The 26,032-nt window shown below is 40.3% G+C and overlaps 1 protein-coding gene and 1 pseudogene across 3 annotated transcripts; both read left to right on the forward strand.

Moving 5' to 3' along the window:
• Positions 1-9: 9 nt before the first annotated feature.
• LOC121055672 lies at positions 10-11,855 on the forward strand (annotated as a pseudogene).
• A 7,314-nt stretch (positions 11,856-19,169) lies between these two features.
• Positions 19,170-25,755, forward strand: LOC121055798. Of its 3 annotated transcripts, none has more exons than XR_005812800.1 (3): positions 19,170-19,536; positions 20,371-20,626; positions 21,935-22,119. XR_005812800.1 is itself a non-coding variant. In XM_040529074.1 (3 exons), the coding sequence occupies exons 1-3, from the start codon at positions 19,473-19,475 to the stop codon at positions 25,715-25,717; spliced, it is 363 nt and encodes a 120-aa protein (XP_040385008.1). In that variant the 5' UTR covers positions 19,170-19,472; the 3' UTR covers positions 25,718-25,755. The 3 variants fall into 3 exon arrangements, 1 of the variants encoding a protein (XP_040385008.1); XM_040529074.1 differs by lacking the exon at positions 21,935-22,119 and adding an exon at positions 25,675-25,755; XR_005812799.1 differs by lacking the exon at positions 20,371-20,626.
• The last annotated feature ends 277 nt before the right edge of the window (positions 25,756-26,032 follow it).

Consider the following 26,032-nt stretch of genomic DNA (forward strand, 5'->3'; position numbering starts at 1 on the left):
CACATCCCTATGGAGCAAAATGCCGAAGCAAACAGAAGAAGCAAAATGCCCAAGGGTTACAGGCTGATGAACCCAGGAACTGAGGCAGAGATAGCGTATTTGGAGCAAACAGAAGAAGCAAGTAGTAGCATAGCTTGCACAGAAGCTGACGACTGGCACCAGAAGATCATTGACTACCTGAAAGATCCATCGTCGGCGGTTAACAGAAAGGTTAAGTACAAAGCGCTTAAATACGTGCTACTCGAAGACTTGCTGTACTACAAGATGATTGATGGTGCGCTGCTAAGATGCCTTGACAAAGAAGAAGGCATATGCGATACTCATCAATCGGCCTACAAGATGAAGTGGTTGCTGCCGAGAGTAGGATATTATTGGCCGATCATGCTGGAGGACTGCTTTACATATTACAAGAGCTGTCAAGATTGCCAAAGGTTTGCGAACGTACAGAGATAACTAGCATTGGCTATGAATCTGATCATCAAGCCATGGCCGTTCAGAGGGTGGGGCATTTACATGATCGGACAAATCTATCCTCCATAAAGCAAATGGCATAAGTTCATACTGTCGGCTACATATTACTTCACTAAGTGGGTCAAACCACACCGCTGAAAAAGGTGACTTTGGCCGACATGATTAATTTTATCAAGGAGCATATCATCTATAGATTTGGAATCCCACAGACAATAACCACCGATCAGGGATCGGTCTTCATCTCGAAAGAATTCCAACAATTCATCGCCGGTGTGGGAATCAAGCTTCTCAATTCATCTCCTTATTATGCTCAGGCTAATGGACAGGCAGAAGCATCAAACAAGAGTTTGATCAAGCTGATATAAAGAAATATAGCCGAGCAACCCAGGAGATGGCATACATCGCTAGCCGATTTGCTCTAGGCTTATCGGATGGCATGCCACGGATCGATACAAGTCCCTCCTTATCTACTATTATATGGGCATGAAGCAGTACTGCCATGGGAGAATAACATCGGCTCCAAGAGATTGACTTTACAAGATCAGTTGACAGCCGATGAATACTACAGTCTCATGGTAGATGAGTTGGAAGACGTTGCACAGTCCTGGCTGCGAGCGCTTGAGAAGATAAAAGAGAACAAAGCTAGAGCATCAAGACACTACAACAAGAAGGTTAAGTCCAAGACGTTTGAAGAGGGTGAATTGGTATGGAAGCTAGTTTTGCCGATAGGGTCTAGAGATAACGTTTTCGACAAATGGTCGCCGAATTGGGAAGGGCTGTTTTGGATCGGAAAGTGTGTGCCCGGGAACGCCTACATGCTAGAAGGTTTGGATAGGGAAGTATTCGAGAGAGCATTAAACGGAAAGTACTTGAAGAAGTATTACTCGAGCGTATGGATAAACTTGTAATCGGCCAAGCCAATTAACGTAAAAGCCGATACATCTAAGTGTCACCTCAAGATGGCCGATGTCCATGCATCGCCCTTAGACCAAAAATCTTATCACACAGCAAGACCATATCACTCAACAGCGGATCAGTCATGCCTAAAATCAGGGGTAATATTACTGCTGGCCAGGGCCGACAAAAGTACCAAGTAGCATTACAAGCAGACGACAGAAACAAGGTTAAATAGTTACAACCCAGGTGTTTCTTCAGGGCAACTATCGCAGCCAAGCGAACATCGTCGGCTTCCCGAATGATCCTTAAGTCTTCAGCATCGGTACCAGCAATTGCCCTCAAAGTTCGACGACTATGGATAGCAGTATGGACGGCCGACTTCAGAAGTCGCTCTTGAGCGTTGATGGCTCATGGTAGATCTACTAGTTTTTGCTCTCCGGCGGCAAGTTCTTCTATGACTTTGGCTAGCTGGGCCTCTAAGTCGGCTGGCCTTTTTCGCTTTCAGCACCTCCGTGGCCGCTGACACACCTGGCACAGCCGATCTGAGGGTATCCAGCTTAACCTTTTCGGCTATAGCTCTTTCCTTGTCAACTTGCACCTTCGCCTGAGCTGAGACTTCAGAAGCCCGATCAACAATTCTTTGGCGAGCCTAAAGCAGTGGAGCCTATGGGATTCGATGTAGCCAGCCGGACAATGGCGTCGATTAAATCGTCAGGCAATTTGTCTTGCACTTTCAATTCTCGAACTGATCGAACCGACGTTGTTGATCAGTCTATCGATTGGGTAATTGAGTCTCGCTAGAATGTCTGTGAGCTGTCTTTTGAGGATATCTGACAAGACGACAAGAGTATCGGTATCAGCCTTGGATGGATCCAAATATTGGCCGACATCAAAAGAGAACAAATCATCCCAATCCCGGAGAGAAAATAGTGGGTAAGGTTAAACATGAGAAGTGCAAGGTGACAAACTGAGGTGAAGTTACCTAGCTCATATGAGCAGCATCGGCTGGCTGGGCAGATGTGGTCACGGGCACGGTTGTTTTCCCACCGGCACTGAATCGGTGTCGGTCGGTGGAGTAATCAGAAAATGTTAGCCACAGTCACAGATTCAAATTCCAGAGAAGTAATCAGAAAATTACCTGTGTCGAGGATGTCGTTCGTCGAGAAGGCCGATGAGCCACCATCTTTCTCTTCATGCTAGCTTTAGAGGTGGAGCCAATCAAAGGTGAAGGAGTTGGGCTCGTTGGAGTCGGCACCACATCAGTAGCAGGGGTTGGGTCAGCAACATCGATCAGCACGGGGGCAGCATTAGCCGATGGTTTGGCAGGTGATTGTTTGGAGAAGAAAGTCGATAAGGCAATCGGTAAGATAGGATGATGAATCGGTTGATGAAAATAATTACCTGCCGGGAAGGAAAGAGAAGGGTGATCACTTGTTGCTTGACTTCAGTGTTAGAATCCTCATCGGCTGCAGCATCGATGGTGGCGTCCATATCGGCCGATGTGGGCCTCATTGGAGTGGCCTCCGCGGTTATCTTCAACTTCTTCTTTGGAGCCTGTTGATCTTTTTTGCTCCGCTTGGGCCTTCTCAATGGACTTGGTGGCCTTGAGAACTTCTTGACATAGTGGCTTGGAGAGGGGGCACCATAGCCTAGTGCTGTGAGCATGGACGTCGAATACTCAATTGGCTTGCCACTCTTGCTAGTAGCAGGAACCACAAGAGAGTTAATGTTACACAAAAATTGAAAATGCTCAAAGAATAGAGTGGTGAGTTCAGGAGTTACCTCAGAATCAGAATACTCATAGTCGGAGTCAATCCGATTGCAGAAAAAGCCTACTACAGCCGAGAACAGGTGTTGGTGTAGTTCGTCCCACCAATTGGTGTAAATATCCACAATGGTTATCCCAAAGTTGAAAAGGTTCATTGACCCAAAAGGAATTATTTCAGCCATTTTGCTGATCCTATTGAACTCAAAGGCTGAAGTCACCAGACCCCTCATCTCAATTTTAGCAAGGAAGAACAGATCGGCTGGCAATTGGCCACATCCAAACTGTCGGGCGACAAGCGCTGGGTGGTAAAATTCATATGACGGTCAAGCCAATCGTCTCAAGTGAAAGCTGACGGGTAATAGACCAAGGGTTAGGGCGAAAACGAGATTTTCTGATGAGCACTTGTCGGATAACACTTCCTCCAGTCTCAATATGCTTGGCACCTCATAATCCCTTGAGTCAGGGTATGCAAACCAGGTGCAGGCATTGGGTTTCGGTCCAACGTAACACAACTTGAAGATGTGGGCCAATCATATCGGACCGCTGACATCCGATGACAATCTCTCCATATGACATGCATCTTCAGGTCTCGGCTGGCTCAGACTCCAGGTATGACAGAGAAGGGAAACTACGTTGGTTGAAAGCCAGTAGCTCTAGGACCTTGGAGAGATACAGTCGGAGCCATAATTGGAGGAACCATCATGGTCGGCTATATGGCCAGCTGGCTGACTGATGGAGAGCTTTAAGGATACTTGCTGCAGCATGTGGTATACGGCTCCAAGCAAATATTGGCCAAGGGGTATGTGGTCTCCATCGACCAAGTGTTCTGCTATGTTCTCAAAGTTGGTGGTGGGGCCCAATGTCTGTTTGCAAAATACGAATCGTTCCAGCCAGAGGTTGAGGAAGGCGCTGTGCTCTCTACGATGGGCTTCAATGTATCCCGACCAGCCTCCGATGCCCTTAGTCTGCAGCCTGTGCTAGAAACTCCCTCTCAGATTAAAGGGGTTGACCGGGGCCACGATGTTCAATCCAGTCAGCATCACCACGTCCATAAGTGTGGGGGTGAATACTATGTAGCCAAACATGAAGGCATTCAAGGCGTCCGACCAAAAATAGGATGCAGCTGCAAGAAGGGGTTCATCCTTTTCCTTCTCTGACAAGCTTAGCCCTATGTAATGGCCTATATCAAGTTCTTACCATTGAGTGCCATACGTTTTGTATACCCGATTGTACTAGTTTCTCCAACCGGCTAAAGAAGTGGGAAAGGAGCGGAATAACTGGGTCCAATCGAAGGTATTCAGACAGGCATTTTTAAAAGGTATCATGTTTGCTTCTGAGCATATAATGGTCGGGTCAGGATTACCCATAGGGCCAAGGAAATAGAATCTAGGGTTTGGGCTTGGAATCATGATCTGGTCTTTTAGTTGCTAAAAAGGAAGGCGATGCGAAAAAGAAAATCAGCTAGCGAGTCCATAAAATAACGAGACATATGGGCCAATACATACCAGAATAAAAATCGGGTGGAAAGTTACAATAGTGAACCCTAGGTTGAAAAAACAGAGCATTCGACGGCGGGAAACGAAATGTAGCCAGGGTAAAGGACCTACCTCGGGGATGTCGCACAGGGTGTCAGGCGACGAGCTCGTTCAAGCCATTTCTACCAGCAGAGACTTGATGCAGCGGGATTGGCAGTATCTTGAGACGGCGGACTTGTCCGGTGCGTGGTGCCGGTGTGCCCGACGATCTTGTGCGGGGAATTTTCACCCAGAAGATGGAATGGATATGGCGGATGCAGGAGTGCAGGTTGCAAGAGCTCGAGGGTGGAGAAGAGAAGCAGTTGCGAGAATGCCTAAGTCTTGAGAGAAGGAAGGTAATAACGTAAGCCAGCGGGAAGTAGTCGTTAGCACAGTGCGCCGAAATAGAGGAATCGTTAGACTGTACCATTCCAGCAGGGATGAGCTGATAGCGGAAATCGGTTACAAGAGAAAAATTTTTGGAACAATTAATTATTTCGAAATTGGGGGGCATGTGTTAACGCCAGATTTTGACAAATTGCTGTTATGGATTGAAACACAATTAAAGACTGAATCGGACAAGAAGGGGTGAATCGGTTGGGGGCAGGAGGTTGAGAGCGGCACAAATGTAACCGATAGAGTCCGAATCGGACGGGAAGTAGAGTTGGATTGGGCGCAAGGTTTAGAGATAGATTCGGTGTTAGTTGTGAATCCATGTAGATTAATTTGTCTTAGAGTTTGTTTAGGATTTTTATATTTAATTAAAGTCTGGACAATACAAGTTAGTTAGTAACGAATTCGTATCCGGTTAGATTAGTTAGCACCCGAGGGTACAAATATGTGTGGCTAAGGTCATTGTAAAATCATCTTCAGATCAATCAACTTCGGCACATCGCCAAAAACATTAGACTTTCTTGGGCTTTCGGCGCGGGGTATGTCAGGTTCACAATGTAAGTTAATCTTTGTCAAAACCCGTTGGTCAACTAGAACAGGACTGTCTCAGTTAAGTCTGATCTCCTGCCTGGTTGATCGATGGGGTGAGTTCTACTATCGCCTTAATCTGTTTTGGCTTGAAGTAGTACTAGTTCTCGATCAAATCCTCGCGAGTGATTCTATTTGATCTACTAGCATGATTCTAGTCAACTTGATTTTGTCTTGGTTCAGTCTGATCAATCTGGTTGGTCAAGTTCATGTTATCAGATTAGATTGAATGTTCGTGAGGGTTTATCGCTGGAGTCTTAGCCAGCATTAAGTAATATGTTGAGTTATCTGTTAAATCCATCGATCTTCATATTTCTATGATTATATCGTACTAGATTGCATACTGTCTTCGTTAGGTCCAATCTATGTGGGTTTAGTGCGATCTACTGGTAGAGATTTGTCCTATCGGCTGCATTACGCTGGTTTGCTATCCTGTTATTTGTATGTTGCAAAGCTTTCCTGATTTCATTCGTGGTCATATCTAGATCTGTACTGTCTCGATTAGGTTCGATCTTCTAGGTTGCTTATCATTGTTTGATACTATTATTTGGTACATCGCTCTCGTTTACATTGAATTCCATATTTAGTATCCTTTCGGTTGTGGATTCTATTTGCGATAAGTGTTGAATCGGTCCAATCGGCTAATTAATCTTAAGACTGTCTCAGTTGAGTCCGATCTTTTAAGATTAATTGGTCGGTTCGTCTCTTTTGGCATTTATCCCGCTCCTAACTCAGCCAATTGAGCATTTTATATCTACTGTCACGAAATTCCTGTAAAGCCGATCGTCTAGTTTGTCGGCTAGGGTCCTAGGACAATATCGGCTATTGGGCCGATAACGGTTTCGGGGTTAATCGTTTTTTATGTTATATCTTGTCAGTTACAATTTCAAACTAACTGACATACCGCGATTTTAAGAATCAGGTCTGCACTGGAATGGACTAAAATTAACTCCCAGGCCTACGTCTGTGACAATTGTTACTATTTTCAGCATCAACAATAGTAGTTATATATATATATATATATATGTATATATATATATATGTATATAGTGTGTAATTTATTTTGAAAATGTAATAGGTACGCTGCACAGCTCACACAGTTTCATCTATTTATGTTTCTAAGGCCGCGTTCGGATAGTGGTGTGAGGTAGGTTAGTTATCCGGTACGAAAAACGTAGTAATAGATTAGTATATAATTAATTAATTATTAATTATGAAAATATAAAATATGTTAATATGAATTTTTAAAACAAGTTTCCTATAGAAAATTTTTCTAAAAAATATACCGTTTAGCAGTTCGTTAACCGTACGTGTGGAAAACGAGCGAGCTTAGATAAGTTACATGGTCTTGCGAACGTGGCCTAAGTTTAATTATATATTGGAATTTATTTATATGGTATATCCATACATATGTTCATATATATCAGACAAACCATCAAAACGGAGGAATAATTATTTTTTAAACGGAGAATAGTCGTGGGCGTCTGAAAGTCGCCTGCAAATAGTGATTATAGTAGAAGGGCGTCTTATTATGGTTGCCTGCGAAGAGTGAATACTGTAGCTGGTCATTTAAGCAGCCATCTGCGATAAGCACTCTTCGCAGGCCATTGGTTTTGCTCACCTGCGACTAAACCTATTATCACAAGTGAAAAGAGCTAGGCAGGCTGGCGCACCATATATCGGTTTTGGCTATTTCTATATGGCCATTCTGCCGTAACGTGAGGATTACAATAAAATGAATATTAGGCAATTACAGTGGACTGTATTTTCTCTAATTTATAATTTGATACCGTGGACTTTTGGATTTATGTTTGACCATTCGTCTTTTTTAAAAATTTTAGATAATAATTCATTATTTTGATATGATTTCATTTATTTTCAAATACTTTTTAACTTTGCTTATTATTTCGCATATTTAAAAATAGTTAAATAGGATTGACAGTTAAATGTATATACAAAGTTAAACGACCTTAACTTGAAAAAAAAACCGAAGGAGTATATTGGTCCTGACAGAATAATATGCGGCAATTGAACAGCAGAGTCGACATATCGTTGCGTTCCTTGTGTTTAGCTTGTTACAACGTTGTTTGCAGGCTTGCTCTCTAACGTGCTAGCTTGCAAAGACGTCTGCCCACGATATACAAAAATTACATTAGCAGATCTCTGTAATATATAATTAGTTCATACTAATAGAGTAATTCAGCATAAAACGGGGCCTGTTTTCTTGAAGGAAATAAAGCATTATGCATTTGAAATTTGAAAACAGTCGTTTTTACCGTGAATGGCACCAGAACTGGATACAGAGGATCACCAAGATAAGAGGGTGATTAAGTTATGTATTTCGTACTGGCACCCCCGTTGACCCATTCAACGCCACGAAAATTCCATCGCGTGGCTCGCTATCGATCCAACATAGCAGACATGATTGTACTTATTATATATTTTTAATAATCATCTCTCACTGTAATTGTACAGCATGGTGGGTCAAGCAATTACATGAACCCAAGCAAATATTGTTGGTATGTTTCTACATTCTCAAATGCACCATGTACTCGTTCCGTCCAAAAATAAACTAATTTTTAAAATTTTAAATTTATCCCCAAACAAATTAAATTCTATAATCTTATGTACCCTTGGTTCGCATATAAAAAAAATTATCCCTTCAATACCCTACTTACCCAACCACCAATATTATTTTTTTATTAACAGTGGATATTTTGGTCATTAGCTAACTCCTTAGCTCTTTCTTAGGAAGCTAGGAATTGTTTCTTTAGGGATAGAGAGAGTATACATCAAACGTTTTTCCTCGATATGACAAGTGTGTGCGCGCCATGTAGGGTTCGTTCCTATTAAAATCAGGAGCCCGATGTTATGGTTTATGTCCGGGTTTATAAACCAAAATTTGAATATAAAGTTAATTTATGTTTTGAGTATTTATTTTTTTCATAAGAACATGCGTACAAAAGTTTTACCCGTAAATTATTTTTTAATAAATAACAAAGACACCTCGCTTGAACACGTGTTTAATTTAACAAACACAAGTCTTTTGTGTGTACCCGAGAATAACTTTCCGGTCGGTCACCTACTCTTGAGATAAGCTTCCGAACAAAAAATTTTAACTTGTTGTATAAATATTCTATCAAATTTTATTAAGCCTTAGGCTGGATGTTAGGTAGTGGCTTGTCATTTTGTTTGAAAGTTATGTTATATCGAGAATATGTAGGATATACGTGTGTATTCTTTTCATTAGAAAAATGTGATAAATCCTAGAGAATACATCCCGGTAGAATGGTAGATAGAAAAGGTTCATTGTAACCTTGTCTGGAGGAACATCACGGTCAAGCCTAAATTAAAGTCGTCAACGCATAGCTTACCTCTAGAGGCGAAGCTCGGATTGAGACTTAAGGCGACCAGCTTAAGGTAACTGCTACAAGACATGTCGATTGTAAAAAAGTTGCATCACGATCGATTCACGAAAAATTTATATGTCTTGACCATACCAAATAATGTTTTTGTGTATGTTATTTATCATTGGCTACAAAAATAAAAGATTTTTGTATTTTAAAACAAAGTGGAGTGGTAAATCAAGCATTAAGGATTACAAAGAAATGTATATTAGTAGTATATTAAAACAAAGTTGAGTGCTTACAATGTTGTTTGCACGTTTGATCTGTAACGTACTAGCCTGAGAAATATCGTCTGCTCGGGATGCAGAAAAGGATAATATAGCTGCTAACTTGTTTGGGCCTACAGACCTACCCATCCGTTCAAAAAAGAAAACGTATTTTTTTTTGGTTTTATGTTCATCAGTATTATTTAAAAAATTTATAAAATATGCTAAAAAAATTAATCACACATAAAGAACTGAACATGTTTTATCATCTAATAAGAATAAAAATATTATTTTCTAAAAAATTAAATTGGACGAAAAGTCAAACATTATATCTTAAAAGTGAAAAAAAATGTTTATTTCGGTTTATTTCGAGACCGAGGGAGTATGTAGCTATTGTTGCTAGCTTGAGTGGAATCCACTATATCAAAGTGCCTGACATAATCAAGTAAACAAAGGATTAATTACCAGTTATCCATGGTGCCTCTCCCTGTCTCTGCCTCTGCTCACCCGTAATTACAAATCTCATTACAGCGATAAGATAAATAAAACAACGTGTTGTTTGGAATTGCATAAAATTAATTTTGGACTTTTCCAGATTTTATACAGCATTCCGATATATTTAATTCTGCACACCATTTCTGATAGATAGCATGCCAAAATACAATTTTGAGAAAAAAATGTATTTTGATCTTAAACTTAAACCTTTTAACCAACTGAGAAACACTTGAATTGTTATAATGCCATTTCTGAAAGTTATCATTGGTTGCCCAGATGAATTCTCATTAGTCTCCAGAATGTGTCCTTTCGTTTGTAATAATATTCGCTGGTGTCCAGGTTGTGGAAAGTTCAAAGTTCCCATTTTGGTAGCAGCGGTATATATCTCAGCATATCCTACGTTGATCCCCTTCCACTTCGATTGGTCGCAAGGTCGAATCATATGCATGAACCAAACAAAAACAATGCCCAGACTTGTGGTTTATCTTGTACTCCATTTAATTATCAAAATATCGTAAAACAAATGACCAACTTGCTCGAGAATTAACACACAAATACTTTTATTTGACGGCTAGCATGCATGCATGTATACTAGTACCATGGTTACGGCAGCACTACATATTATTCTGGTACAAATGGAAAACGACCTTACTAATGACTATTTATTTTACATAATTATATTAGAGCAATTTTACAGTATACTAAGATGTACTAAAATTTTAGTATAATACTTTTTTATACCTTAGTACTGGGAGTACCAAATTTTATACTAAAATTTCGGTATCTTTTGGTATTTACTCAAGAACCGTAAAATTGCTCATTATACTAAGCAATTTTACGATACTTCAGAAGGTACCTCTTCGTAACTTAGTAACTTAGGTACTAAAAGGTATCGAATTTTATACTAAAATTTTAGTATCTTTTGGTACCTACTCAAGGACCGTAAAATTGCTCATTATATTAAGAAATTTTACGGTACTTGGGTGCCTCTTCGTAATTTAGGTACTAAAAGGTATCAAATTTTATACTAAAATTTTGGTACCAACCGCAAAATTGCTTAATTATATTACTTTACTTATTATTGCTGTCATATACCATTTCAATTATGGATCATCCTGCTTACCTGCTACTCGCAAGCATATATATAGTTTCATCAACCCATTGATGACCATGCACAGATTCTGGCAGATTTTAATTTTTAAGTGGTTTCTTCTGTGATTAGCCTTTACATTTTTAGTAACAAACACTGCAAATCTCTCACCTACGATCAGATCTTGCGTGAATTATGAGTCGATTCAGTGGCCTCATTCACGATTTCCTTGATGCCGAATGCAGCAGCGTTAGCGTGGCCGTCTACGACGGCGACTGCGACGGCGATCCGGCGGACAGCAAGGCTGTGGATGCTCTAGCTATGGCAGAGAAGGTCAGGAAGGCAGCCCGGCAGCTTGGGGCTCTGCTGGATCGCGGCCGGACGGCCGACGACCCGTTTCTGATGATGCTGGCCGGGGACGTTGCGAGAGCGGCGGAGGAAATGGCGGCGCTCCGAGGTGCCGGCCGGCCGGCGTTCCGGCGGGCGGTGGCGCGCCGTCTCAGGGAGGTGGGCTACGACGCCGCGGTGTGCCAGACGAGGTGGCGCGCCACGCGCGACGTTACCGCGGGGAACTACGAGTTCATCGACGTTGTGACCGCGGTCCCCGCCTCCGCCTCCGGGGACACCGGGAAGTCCGCCGCGGAGCCCGCCGCCGGCGAGCAGCGGTACATCGTGGACGTCGGGTTCGCGGCGGAGTTCTTCGTGGCGCGGCCGACGGAGGAGTACCACCGCCTGACGCTGTCCGTCCTCCCGGCCGTCCTGGTCGCCCCTCCCACGGTAGTGCAGAAGGTGGCGGCGCTGGCGGCGAAGGCGGCGCGGCGGTCGCTGAAGAGCCAGGGCCTCACCGTGCCGCCGTGGCGGAAGAAGCGGTTCGTGGCGGCCAAGTGGCTCGGCCCACACCGCCGCGACCGCACAGCCTCGGCCGCCACCGCCCCCGCCGCCGCGGCGTGCCGCACAGTGGGGTTCATGCTAGGACCACCGGTGCAGCCATGGCTGGTAGGGACGTCGTCGTCGCTGCGGGTCTGAGCAGCCAATCCGCATCAAGGGGAATACATATGTATCGGGAACGGAATGTGCGCGCGGCGTGTCGATTGGAGGCCGTCGGCATCAAGGGGAAGGGGGTGGGGTACGTTTTGTCGATCGTCAGTTATCAGAGAAAAATATGGCCTAAAGGTGACAGCGATGATCTAGCTAAGCCAGCTGTATATATGTTCATCCGTGGTTTATACATATGTATGATGAATGTATGTATGTATGTAATTTATCACTGGATGTATGATACTAGTCTTGTGAATTAATTTGCATTTGATGTAGATGGTTTATAATTGTAGATTGGTCATATGTGTGTGTATTTGTTTGTGGTTTTATGGATTAATGACCTACCATGTAGATTCGATCGATGTTCAGCGATGTAATCAACATGGACTGACTAGATTTACGACACTATATTTTTTTATAAATAAATTAAAAATTTTGAATATAATGTATAGGTGATGCATCCGGACAGAGGTAATGTCTAGATGAACTGTATGCATTTTCTCTCTAGGAATTCTTTTTTGGCACAGAGGATGAAAATTTCATGTCCTATATTGTAAAATCTTCATTAATATAAGTGTATTTTTTCATATGACACTAATTTTGTCTACCACTCAATAGACTGGAGAACTAGGACAAAAACAGTTGTATTTACTATGTAGTTGTACAAATTAACACACAAGATAAAAAAAACACCGAACAAAAGTCCAAAAGGCAGAGATAAGAGGTATACAAATATATATATAATTAACTGAAACTATGCCGAAAGTGTGGCATAAAATTTTTGTAGAAAAATAATGTACGAATTGTTAAACAAAGAGGACAATAATGGAACAACTAGTACCGTAACGTTAACACGTAGACCAATCAGAATGTCCGCTGGTCATTTCATTGCAGGCCCATTCGTAATGCAGTTCGAGATATTTACATAAATCTTCAGGCCGCGAGGGGTGCGTTGGTGTCTTGGTGATGGCTCCGTCGGCGATATCATCCTTTGCAGCAGGACCGGCTCTGTGTTTCTAAGAGAGCTAGCCGAACTCGTCATTATAGGTTCTTCAGGCTATAAAATTCATGCATTGTACCAGATTAAGTTAATTTTAATTCTGTAATTAAAATATGTTTTGAAAATTTTCTAAAATTTTTTTCTTAGACCAAATTCTCTTTTAAAATATAAGTGAGCTTAAATTTTTTTTAACCTTCAAACTGAAATTATAAATATGAAAAATAATTTCCACCGGTAAAAATTTCTACATGAACAAAGTATTTCTATTCATAAACATGGTGAATAAATAATATATTTTTATTTATAAACTTTTTACATAAATATGCATAAACTTTACATATTGATAGAATATTTCTTATCATAAACTTTGAGAATAGGTATTCAGAAACTTTAAACACAAATAAAATATTTTTGTTCATAAAATTTATATATAAATGAAATATTTAAATGTAGAATTTTTGTTCGTCAGCTTTGTGCAACATTCAAAATAAATTAGCCTAAAAACACAGTAGTAATATTTAATTTGAGAATTAATTTAGGTGACAAAACTTTAGTGTTAAATTTGTAATCTATTGGCAAACATATTTGATAATGGAAATATAACAAACGACACTTCAAATTTGTGACTAAAATCTAAATTTTAATAATTAATTAGTTGCATGCTAACACAGTGGCTAATCACGCTCGTCGAAAATGCTAGCACTGCCAGAAAGAATTTAAACATTCCTACCATGGGGTCAAACATGGAACCTCCGGTCCCAGGAAGAGCGGCGTATCTAATGCACCACAAAGCGAACCTGCGTTGAAGTTGATCGCAAATTAGATGAGTTCAATTGTGAGACGATTCAGTTTGACGGATGACGGAAACGTTATTCATATTATAATTTATAATAGTAGTAGATATATATTTATATAAGGCATATGATATAAGCAGCCAAATAAACATTAGTAATGTAGTATAGAACCATAAAATTAAAATACTAGAATAGCGTGAACAGCTTAAATTGTTGATTAGAAATACCCGCGTCCATGCTGCACACGGCAGTCGGCCGGCAGACCATGAAATTTAGGGCATCTCCAATGCTAAATGCTTGAGAAGATGCTTAATAATATAATTAACCTAAGCACTGTGCTTAGGAGCCTGCTTAGAGCGTAATCGTTCAATGGTAGAGCGCTGAACAGATGCTTAAAATTATGAAATTGGTTTGCAGCACCAGTCCAAGCACCGATACGCTATAACGCAGGTGCTGCCCCTCTCCATTGTCTATCACCAACCAACAGAAAACACTGCCCGGTCGAGCTCAGCTAGTGCTCATCTTCCTCTCAAATGCTTCTCTGAGCTAGCTCTGTTAGATTAATTGATTTCATCTATAAAAATACATTACGAATTTAAACCCTAATCAATACATGATCACCGATTAATTCAAATGCGGAAAACTAAATAAACCTGCAGATGAAGCCATCTGTTTCCCTTCTTTTCTTTCCTTCAATGTTGTCTTCTTCCTTCGTCTCCGGCGAGATTAGATCGCCGGTGATCTGTTTTGAATGTCCGACCTTCGGGTCTCCAACGGCACTGCCCTGGAATCACCGCAGGAAACCCTTCCAGCGCGTCTCTGATCGGGAGAGATTGATTTCGAATTTTTGGTTGCGAGAATAAGCGACACGAGCGTCCCCGTGGGCTCCTCTTCTTTTATATAGCACTGGTGGGCTTCGAGGGCTTTTCCTAATCCGATTCTGACCCGTAACCACCGATCGCAGTTACGGCCCATGAGGGTTACGAATTTTAGAGTTAGAGATAGATTACGGATAGGACTACGGTGGTTATATCCTTTCCTAAATATCGGCTAACCGATAAATCAACCAACATTCTTCTCTTGATTTAGAGGTTAATTACGAGTCCATCATATAATACAGCTCCCTAAATCAATGTGTCACAACAACATTTCGCATCATTGAGACGACAAGACTTATAGTTCACAATATCATACAAATAAACTCTTGATTAATTAAGCGGGTGTTGATTGAACTTAATTGCCCCGGTTTCTAGGATGTTTATTCAAGGTCATTACACAATCCTATGTTGGCCACATGTTCTTTGAACAAGTTAGGAGGTAACCCTTTAGTTAACGGATCCGCAAGCATTGATTTAGTGTTTATGTATTCAATTTTGATTGTTTGATCCTGTACTCTATCTTTCACAACATGGTATTTAATGTCAATGTGTTTAGCAGCTTCACTTGACTTGTTGTTACTCGTATAGAAAACTGCGGTCTCATTGTCGCAGTATATTGTCAGTGGTCTTTCAATGCTGTCAACCACTTGTAATCCCGAAATAAAATTTTTAAGCCATACAGCCTGCCCCGTTGCGTGATAACATGCCACAAATTCTGTCTGCATTGTCGACGATGCAGTCAGTGTTTGTTTAGTACTTTTTCATGAAATGGCTCCCCCGCACAAGTGAATATATATCCAGAAGTAGATTTCTTGGTATCTAAACATCCTGCGAAGTCAGCATCTGAATAGCCTGTAACTTCAAGCTTATCAGATTTTCTGTATGTGAGCATGTAATATTTAGTTCCTTGCAAATAACGCAATACTTTCTTTACTGCCTTCCAGTGGTCCATACCTGGTTTAGACAGATATCTGCCAAGCATCCCGGTTACAAACGCCAAGTCTGGTCGCATACAAACTTGAGCATGCATTAAGCTTCCGACAGCTGAAGCATATGGTACCTTAGTCATTTCTTTTTCTTCTAATTCATTTATCGGACTTTGGAATGAACCAAATTTGTCCCCTTTCATTATTAGAGCAGGTGATGTTGAGCATTTGCTCATATTATATCTTTCCAATACTCTGGAAATATATGATTTCTGTGATAATCCTAGCACCCCTTTGGACCTGTCTCGGTGAATCTCAATACCCAAAACGTATGATGCATCACCGAGATCTTTCATATCAAATTTCGATGACAAAAATTCCTTGGTTTCTCGCAGCAGATTCTTGTCACTGCTTGCTAATAAAATGTCATCTACATAGAGTACTAGTATAATGAATTTCCCACCTTTAATTTTGGTATAAATGTAGTTGTCCACCTTATTTTCCTTAAATCCGAATTTCTTGATAATTTCATCGAACTTAAGGTTGCATTGCCTTGACGCATGTTTAAGTCCATAGATGGATTTCATAAGTTTGCATCCCATATGGCTCTTTTCTTCTACAACAAAACCTTCCGGTTGAGCCATTTAAACATTTTCATTTAAGTTGCCATTTAGAAATGTCGTTTTCACATTCATTTGATGGAGTTCTAAATCATAATGTGCTACTAGAGCTATGATAATTCTGAATGTGTCTTTCCTAGAGATAGGAGAAAACGTTTCATTGTAATCAATTCCTTTTCTCTGCGAAAAACCCTTCGCCACAAGTTTTGCTTTGAATCGTTCGATATTTCCTTTGGAGTCCAATTTAGTTTTGTAGACCCATTTGTAGCCTACTGTTTTTACTTCTTTAGGAATTTCCACTAGATCCTACACTTTATTTTGACTCATTGATTTGGGTTCATCTTCCATGGCTTGAATCCATTTGGATGAATTTTGACTGCTTATGGCTTCTTTGAATGAGGTGGGATCGTCTACCTTCCCAATATCTTCACCCATATAAATTTCATAATAACCAGGGATGGCAGATCTTCTGTTCCGTTGTGATCGTCTTAATTCTTGATTTTCATTATTGACCATAGATGGTTCAGGATCAGGTTGCGAAATTTCTTCTTCATTATGTATCACAGGACTCTGTTGAGGCTCATTATTTTCATGGGTTTCAATATTTTCCTCAGCAGTAGCCGTAGCGCCAACAGTGGGAACTATAGTTTGTGGTACATTATGAAAAATAGGGACATTATTCTCTTAGATTTTCGGAGGAGAAGAAACACTCACCCGAATTTCCTCAAGATTAATTTCCCTTTCCTGTGAACTCCCCGTTTCATAATTTTCCAAGAAGACAACGTGTCTGGTTTCTACAAATCTAGTGACACGGTCTGGACAGTAAAATCGATATCCCGTAGAATCCATAGATAACCGATAAAATGATAGCTCACAGTCTTGGGGTCTAATTTCTTTAATTGGGGGTTGAATAATTTCGCTTTTGCACGGCAGCCCCACACTTTCAAATAATTTAATGTCGGTTTTCTTCCGGTCCACAGTTCATATGGAGTTTTTGGCACGGACTTGCTTGGAACTCTGTTTAGTATGTGTGCAGCCGTTTTTAATGCCTCAATCCATAATTTATTTGCTAAGTTGGAGTGACTAAGCATGCTCCGCACCATCTCCATGAGTATGCGACTGCGTCTTTCTGCCACTCCATTTTGTTGAGGCTCCCCAGACATGGAATATTGTGCAATAATCCCATGAATCTGAAGATATTGAGCAAATGGACCAGGACTTTGCCCAAATGGAGCATGTTTCCCATAGTATTCACCACCACGGTCTGATCTCACTATTTTAATTTTCGTGTTGTGCTGGTTTTCAACTTCTGCTTTGAATATTTTGAATTTTTCGAGAGATTCAGAACGATCGCTTATGGGCTAAATATATCTATAACAGGAGTAATCATCCGTAAATGTAATGAATGAATCAAAACCATCTACAGATGTCACTGGGAACGGTCCACAAATATCAGTGTGAATTATTTCTAGTGGACTCGTGCTCCTAGTGGCTCCTTTCTTAATTGATTTAGCAAATTTTCCTTTAACGCAATCTATGCAATGATCAGCGTCAGAAAAATCTAAGGGGAGTAATAATTCTTCTTTAATGAGACGTTCGATTCTCCCCCTAGAAATGTGGCCTAAGCGACCGTGCCACAATTTCGATGAAGTCTCATTTTTATCATTGCAGGCATTTATGACATTCATCACAGTATGATCCAAAGAGAGCAATTAGAGTTTGTCTCGCACGAAGGCAACACCAATTACTTTATTTAGATGCTTAATGTAACAAGTTCTCTTGGAAAAATAGCAGTCATATCCTGACTCTGCTAGGACTCTAACTGAAATAAGATTTCTTTTAACGGAAGGAGCAACTAAGACATTATTAAGTATTAAATTGTAGCCACTGGGAAGCTTGAGTGTGAGGTCTCCAACAGCCTAAACTTCAATCTCCGCTCCATCAGCTACTCTTAGGATGTGCTCAACCTTTCTTAGCATCTGGACGCCATTCAATCCCTGTAATGAATTAGTGACGTGCACAGTGGCACCTAAGTCAACCTACCAAGAGTTATGGGAAGACTCAATAAATTAGGATTCTTAACATTAGATATTTTATTAATCTCATTTATAATTTTTCCCGGTCAATTAGTCCTTAAAGCGAGGACAGTTCCTGTGCCAATAGCACATAAGGTGATGTGAGGATTATTAAATTTTAGCCCAGCTGAAGCTTGAGGGCTTGGTTGAGCAGCCTTATTCCCTCCTTGTTTCTGAGGGTGGTGTGACTTGCCCTTTTTTTTTATCAAAATAATATATGTATAAAATGAATGGTTCCCCAAATCTAGTCACCGTTGGGCAGAAAAGATTTAGAAAATATTAAAATAAACCCTTAATTACATCACCGTTGGGCAGAAATAATCAAGGAAAAATTAATCATATTTAAAATGATGTGAAACCATAAATAACGTTGGTCAATAAATAATTTCACATCATGAATTCTTTCCAGCAAACTTCCCGTTGGTTCCATTTGACTAGAAATGATTTTTTTTTGAATGATCAAATATATTTTTATCAATTTTTCACTAATTTTAAATGGCCCAGGAAACAATATAAAATAATGAATTCTTTCTAGCCAACTTCCTGTTGGTTCCATTTGACTAGAAATAATTTTCTACATAATTAAATATATGTTATTATTTTTTTAAAAAGTAATTTTAAATGACACAAAAGGAATAAAAGAGTAATTTATGTAATTTTAAAGGAAAGTTAATGATAAATAAATTTAAAATTGGCCCAGGAAGGATAAAAGAATTTATGCAAAAAAAAGCAATTAAATATATATTCTAATTTAAAGTTAAAGTTGGCCCATATTATTACCGAGTCAGGCCACATGGTCGGCCGGCCCGTAAGGCGATGCGCGCATGACGTCGGCCCAGTTAACCGTGACGGCCCATTAGCGGCAGCGGTCTAGGAATTTATTTATTTATTTATTTTTATTAGCATTCTTGTAACCGTCCGATCTGATCGGACGGCTCAGATCCGGCGCGGCATGGATCAAAACTCCCATTGTGCGCGCCCGGAGGCGGCGGCTACGCCCAAGCCGGCAGCTTCATTCCCATCAGCGCGATGGACCGGCTGACAGTGGCGGCGCGCGCGGTGAAGCCAGCGCGGCCGAAGAGAGCCGAGACGACTGCGACCGCACGTGCACGCGCACGGGCAAAGCTCGCACGGCGCAGCGGCGGTGTTGGCGGCCGCGCGCGCTCGCGTACGTGCGCACAGGCAAAACCCGCACGGCACAGCGGCGGCGACGACGACCAAGCTCACACACTCGTGGACGCACGTGGGGGCAGAGCCCTCACGGTGCGACGGCAGCGGCGGCTAATTTCCTGGTACGACAATAGCAGCAATCATGGCGGCGACACGCAGTGGCCGAAGCCCACGCGACGGCGACGACGACGACGACTACCACCCAAGTAAATTCTTCAATCTGGAAGAAAATCTCGTTTTTGTTTTTTGCTTGATTGAATTTTGAGAATTTCGCCTATTAGATTGAATTGGGTCTCAAATAATTTTTATGGTTTCCAGTGACATGCGTAATAAAAATTATTCTTGCACAATGCACAGTAAGTAAAGGACGAACCCTAATACAATCTAACAGAAGAACATGCATAAAAATTGTTTATTGAATTCACAGTAATCAGAGACTAAAACTTAGATTAATTAATGGGACCATATATGATTAGGATCAGCTCTGATACCACATGTTAGATTAATTGATTTCATCTATAAAAATAGATTACGAATTTAAACCCTAATCAATAAATGATCACCGATTAATTCAAATGCGGAAAACTAAATAAACCTGCAGATGAAACCATTTGTTTCCCTTCTTTTCTTTTCTTCAATTGTGTCTTCTTTCCTTCGTCTCCGGTGAGATTAGATCGCCGGTGATCTGTTTTGAATCTCCGACCTTCGGGTCTCCAACGGCACTGTCCTGGAATCACCGCACGAAACCCTTCTAGCGCGTCTCTGATCGGGAGAGATTGATTTCGAATTTTTGGTTGCGAGAATAAGCGACACGAGCGTCCCCGTGGGCTCCTCTTCTTTTATATAGCACTGCTGGGTCTCGGGGGCTTTTCCTAATCCACTTCTGACCCGTAACCATCGATCGCAGTTACGGCTCATGAGGGTTACGAATTTTAGAGTTAGAGATAGATTACGGATAGGATTACGGTGGTTATATCCTTTCCTAAATATCGGCTAATCGATAAATCAACCAACAAGCTCTCCCCTGGTGCTCCCCGCAGCAGGTCATCCTCCTCGACGGTGCCCCATCCCCAGCTCTCCTCCTGATGCTCCCCTCATTCCTCCGCTGGAGATGGCTGGATCTAGGAGGTGGATGAAAGAGGTTCGGTGGCAAGAGGCGGTCCGCGGCAGGCCCACGCTGGAGTCCGGGATGGTCGTCGTCATCGTCGATGGCAGCGGCAGAAGAGAGGTTCAGTGGGACCCGAAATCACCGGCGAGGGCGAGCAGAGAGGGGCCCGCCAGACGGCGAGGGATCAGGTCTAGTTCCCCTTTCCCCTTCCTCTTCATTTTTGAAAGTGCATCTAGCCTTCTAATTTGTTTTGGTGATTAATGACAATCAAATGATAAGGACTAATGATGTGTGTGAGAATGTGAAGGTATAAATAGTCCTCATGAAAAAGTTGTTGTTGCGCCGCCCACGTGAAAAGAGAAGTAAAATCGGTATATTCGTGTTGGCGAGTGTATTTACTTTCAATTTGAGTCAATTAGGAATGCCGTACTATAAAGAGGGGTGCGCAAATGAAATCTAGGAATGAATCCGGTGCTTGGAAATATTTTTGAAGTACATCTTTTGCTATCTTTTTAAAGTTGTGCTGGAATCTACAGAAGTCCAAAAGGCAGAGGTAAGGGATAAACAAATATAATTAACTGAAACTATGCCGAAAGTGTGGCATAATATTTTTATAGAAAAAATAATGTACGAATTGTTAAACAAAGAGGACAATAATGGAATAACTAGTACCGCAACGTTAACACGTAGACCAATCAGAATGTCCGATGGTCATTTCATTGCAGGCCCGTTCGTAATGCAGTTCGAGATATTTAGGCCTTGTTTACTTTTAAAAAAACTTTTCAAAACCATCACATCGAACACATCGAATTTTTAGACACCTAAATAAAGCATTAAACATAGATGAATCAAAAAACTAATTTTACAGTTATGAAAGAAATCCTAAGATGAATCTTTTGAGCCTAATTAGCCTATGATTAGCCATAAGTGCTACAGTAACCAACATGTGCTAATGATGGATTAATTAGGCTCAAAAGATTCGTCTCGCGGTTTCTAAGCTAGCCGTGAAATTCGTTTTTTCATTCATTTCCGAAAACCCCTTCCGATATCCGATCAAACATTGACGTAACACTTCTCTCAAAAGTTTTCTCAATCTAAACACCACCTTACATAAAAGTGTTCTCAATCTCAACACCACTTACATAAGGTGGTGTTTAGTTGCCAACATTTTTTGGCAAAAACATCACATCAAACGTTTGACCAGATGTCGGAAGGGGTTTTTGGACACGAATGAAAAAACGAATTTCACTAGCCTAGAAACAGCGAGACGAATCTTTTGAGCCTAATTAATCCGTCATTAGCACAGGTTGCTTACTGTAACACTTATGGCTAATCATGGACTAATTAGGCTCAAAAGATTCGTCTCAAGATTTTTTCCATAGCTGTGCAATTAGTTTTTGGTTCATCTATGTTGAATGCTTTATTTAGGTGTCTAAAAATTCGATGTGATGTTTTTGGAAAAAATTTTTGGAACTAAACAATGCCTAAATCTTCAGGCCGCGAGGGGTGCGTTGGTGATGGCTCCGTCGGCGACATCATCCTTTGCAGCAGAACCGGCTCTGTGTTTCTAAGGGAGTTAGCCGAACTCGTAATCATAGGTTCTCCAGGCTATATTTTATATACTAGAAAAAATATCCATGCATTGAACCAGACTAAGATATTTTAATTCTGTAATTAAAATAAGTTTTGAAAACCTTCTCAACATTTTTTCGTAGACTAAATTCTCTTTTAAAATAAATGTGAGCTTAAATTTTTTTAACCTTCAAACTGCGATTATAAATATGAAAAACAATTTCCATTGGTAAAATTTATACATGAACAAAGTATTTCCATAAATAAAATATTTTAACTCATAAAATTTTACATAAATATGCATAAACTTTACATATATATAAAATATTTCTTATCATAAACTTTGTCCATAGGTATTCAGAAACTTTAAACATAAATATAATATTTTTTATAAAATTTATACATAAATAAAATATTTAAATATAGAATTTTTGTTCGTCAACCTTGTGCAACAATCAAAATAAATTACCCTAAAACCATAATAGTAATATTTAATTTGAGAATTTATTTAGGTGATAAAAATTTGGTGTTAAAATTACAATCTATTGTCAAACATATTTGATAATAAATAAAAAATATAACAAACGGCACTATAAATCTGAGACTAAAATCTAATTTTTTAATTAATTAGTTGCATGCTAACACAGTGGCTAATCACGCTCGTGGAAAATGCTAGCGCTGCCAAAAAAGAATTTAAACATGCCTACCTTGGGGTCAAACATGGAACCTGCCGTCCCAGTAAGAGCGGCTTATCTACTGCCCCATAAAGCGGACTTGCATTGAAGTTGATCGCAAATTTGATGAGTGTTGACATAAAAAAGATAATGTGTCACACACGTAGACCTGTAATTCTTTCTTATATCGCTCCAATACAGCACCTAAATTTTTAGAATGCACGGGTGTGGCAGTCAGTTTGATCGTGCACCTAACAAGATTAAGAATAAAATAAGCAGATCGGCTCGGCTATCGAGCCAATAGGTAACTGAGAACTCCACCTTTCGGATGTTGATGTCGTAATGTTTAGTCGATAAGCTAATCGATCGGCTAGAGATCTGATACAGATACACTTGAATAATTAAATAAACAATGAATCATGTGTTACGATCGGCCAAAAGCATCTAACATATAATTCTCTTAAGCTGATGTAATACAAAATAATTAATGATCTAAATAAGCAAAGCCAATTGGTTTAGAAATAATAGAGTAATGCAATCGACTACTATATTAATGTAAATATAATAAGCATGTATGTTGGCAAAGATCATTGGCTATAACCAACTGATGGTTGAATAAGATCTATAAAATATCTAGCCTAATTTACCAGGAGTAATCTTAGAAGATCGGACCAAACCGAGACAATTCGAGATTATGCATAGATATGTCAGGCTAGATGCTAAACAGATCTAGATCGCTATTAAGCCGATGAGCTGATGACTGATAACTTATCGGCTGGTACTCCGATAAAACAATGAGCAAAATACATTGACCTGGTATAAACTATTTAACAAACGCAATCTAATAGATTAGACCGAACCGAGGCAGTATTAGATTGAATATATCAAATAGCAATGAAACCAAAGTATATCACCCGAAGTGGTTAACCAGATCAACTCAAGTTATGCAAGTAACCTAAGCTAAAACTAATGCGATAACTGACAACCGTGCTAGTAGATCAAGAGATTGACCGAACTGATATAGTTTTGATCTAGCCGATACGATTACCATGGCAGGCGAAATGTAGGACATACCTCTCCGCCGAAGATTGAAGCGACACGGTACCGTGTCAGGTGCCAAGTTCCGCCGGTCATAAACCTTGGTGAGGAGGATGACGATGCGCCGAGAGTAATTGATCTATATTATATAGATGTTGATACTTTTACAATGACCTAGACAAACATATTTATATCCATGGGTGGATAGTAGTCCATGTCGAATACGACACATTATTCCTAATAGATAAAGAAAATAACAAATCCTACTTGGACTCTAATTACGGTCGTATTGCATACGAAAAGGAAATAATAAGTCTCAATCGGACTCTAACCCTAGGTACAAAGGAAAAATACTAAACTAACTCTAATTAATCGATAAAATTACACCTTCATGCCTTGGACTTAATGATTCCCTTTTCAATTTGGACTTTTCTGGATAAAATTATCATCTGCTGACGCATCATTTCCTTATCTGAATTCATTAAGGAATTTTTACCAAATTTTGGTGTTAACAATGAGTCAATTGTTAGGCGATTTAGTTTGACAGATGAAGGAAACTTTATTCATTTTTATAATAGTAGTAGATATATATATTTATATAAGACATGACATAAGCACATAAATAAATATTACTAATGTAGTATGAAACCGTGAAATTAAAGTAGTAAAACTTCATTTTGTTGATGAGAAATACTCGCGCCCACGCTGCACACGGCAGTGATCAGCAGACCGTAGCTACAATTCGGAGACTTTGTGGGCAAACAAGCAGAGACAAGAGGTAGGGGACAGGGGGCCGGAAGCGTAGGCTACGACCGACGTAGCGGCAGTTCCGGCCGAAGCGCGATGCAGTTGCAGTTGACAGTGGTGCCGAGTAGGGCAGGCACGCACGTTGGTAGCGACGTGTTCTCGTGGGCGCCTGAACTGAAGCTACTCATGAGCCGATCAGAAGCCCTATGCATTGTATGAGTAGGATACGGTGAATCCCATGTACAACGCATATGTCGACGTATTGCAGGCGCGCTACCCGGTCGTGTGAGGGTAGGAGGGTAATGGGCCACCACCTCTGGTGGGCCAAAGCCGGCCATGCCTCGCAGCTAGCACCACATATTGCCTTCCCCTTAAGTTCATCCCTATATATGCCGCCCTCGTGGTTCTCTTCTCCTACGACTCCACGTTCGGTTCCCACTTCAACCGTCGATACAGTCGCATCCAACCTCTTTCCTCGCTCCCCTCTGCCTCTGCCAACTACAAGTGTCTATATATACTCTTTGGATCCAAGAGGACTAGCTATGCCCCCCTGCTGCAGGATAAGATCTAGCATTTTCGTCTGCTAGCATTCTTATCACTAGTCGCCGTCCTATGAATTGCACAAATTAAATATTCTCTTTTTTTTGTTTGAGTAGGTCATTTTTTATCAGATATTTCATTGTATCTTTTTGAATATTTAAATTCCAAGTATTGTCCATCGATATTGTAATCTTATGTGTAGATTATATTAAAGTAATAACCATATGTATGAATAGATTATTTTGGTGACAGGCCAAAATGTATGCCAGTCACGTATTACTTATTAGCGGTAACGGGCCAAACCATACGCAGTTGCCTGTGACGGGATCCGTCACTGTTGGGCATCATATTTGTAGGGATCTGTAGCTGTGGTCGGTAATAATTACTAAAAGAATGTTGGTAACGTGATCGGTGAAAAATTAATTGATTAATATATTATTACTAGTGTACTAATCCAACCAATGTAATACGAAATAAAAAAAATGTAGCAACAGTTTATATGTTTGTATTAACGTAGGAATAAACTTGTATCTGGTTCTCACTTTTCATCCGTTGGTCTATCCCATGACAATATAACTTCTGCTATTGTACCGTCATTAGCATTTATAGTTCACAGAATTCCCCGGTTCCTCCCATATCCTCAAAATCACCCTTCCCATACGCAGGAGAATATCAGAGGAGGTTCATCGGCGACGCCGTGTTCACTGAGATATCTGATCCAGTTATAGCAAAGATGATGGAGATGCACAACAGGAAGGTACCGGGGTTATCTTTAGGGTTAAAAGAGAAGTGAAACGACGTATTTACAAACATAAAATAATTTACGAATAAAACTTTTATATACGTGTTCATGGTGATCTAAAAGCTAAAGTTATAAATTAAAATTCGGCGAAAAACACTCAAAATCAACTCAAAAGTTAAGGTTAAAAAATCAAATTTTTGGCTCTAAGTGTAACGTACCTAGTGCCAAGCATAACGTACCCAAAGCAAAAAGCATAACGTACCCAAAGCCAAAAGATTAGG

This window comes from Oryza brachyantha, chromosome 11 (genome assembly GCF_000231095.2).
Source record: "Oryza brachyantha chromosome 11, ObraRS2, whole genome shotgun sequence".
NCBI lineage: Eukaryota > Viridiplantae > Streptophyta > Magnoliopsida > Poales > Poaceae > Oryza > Oryza brachyantha.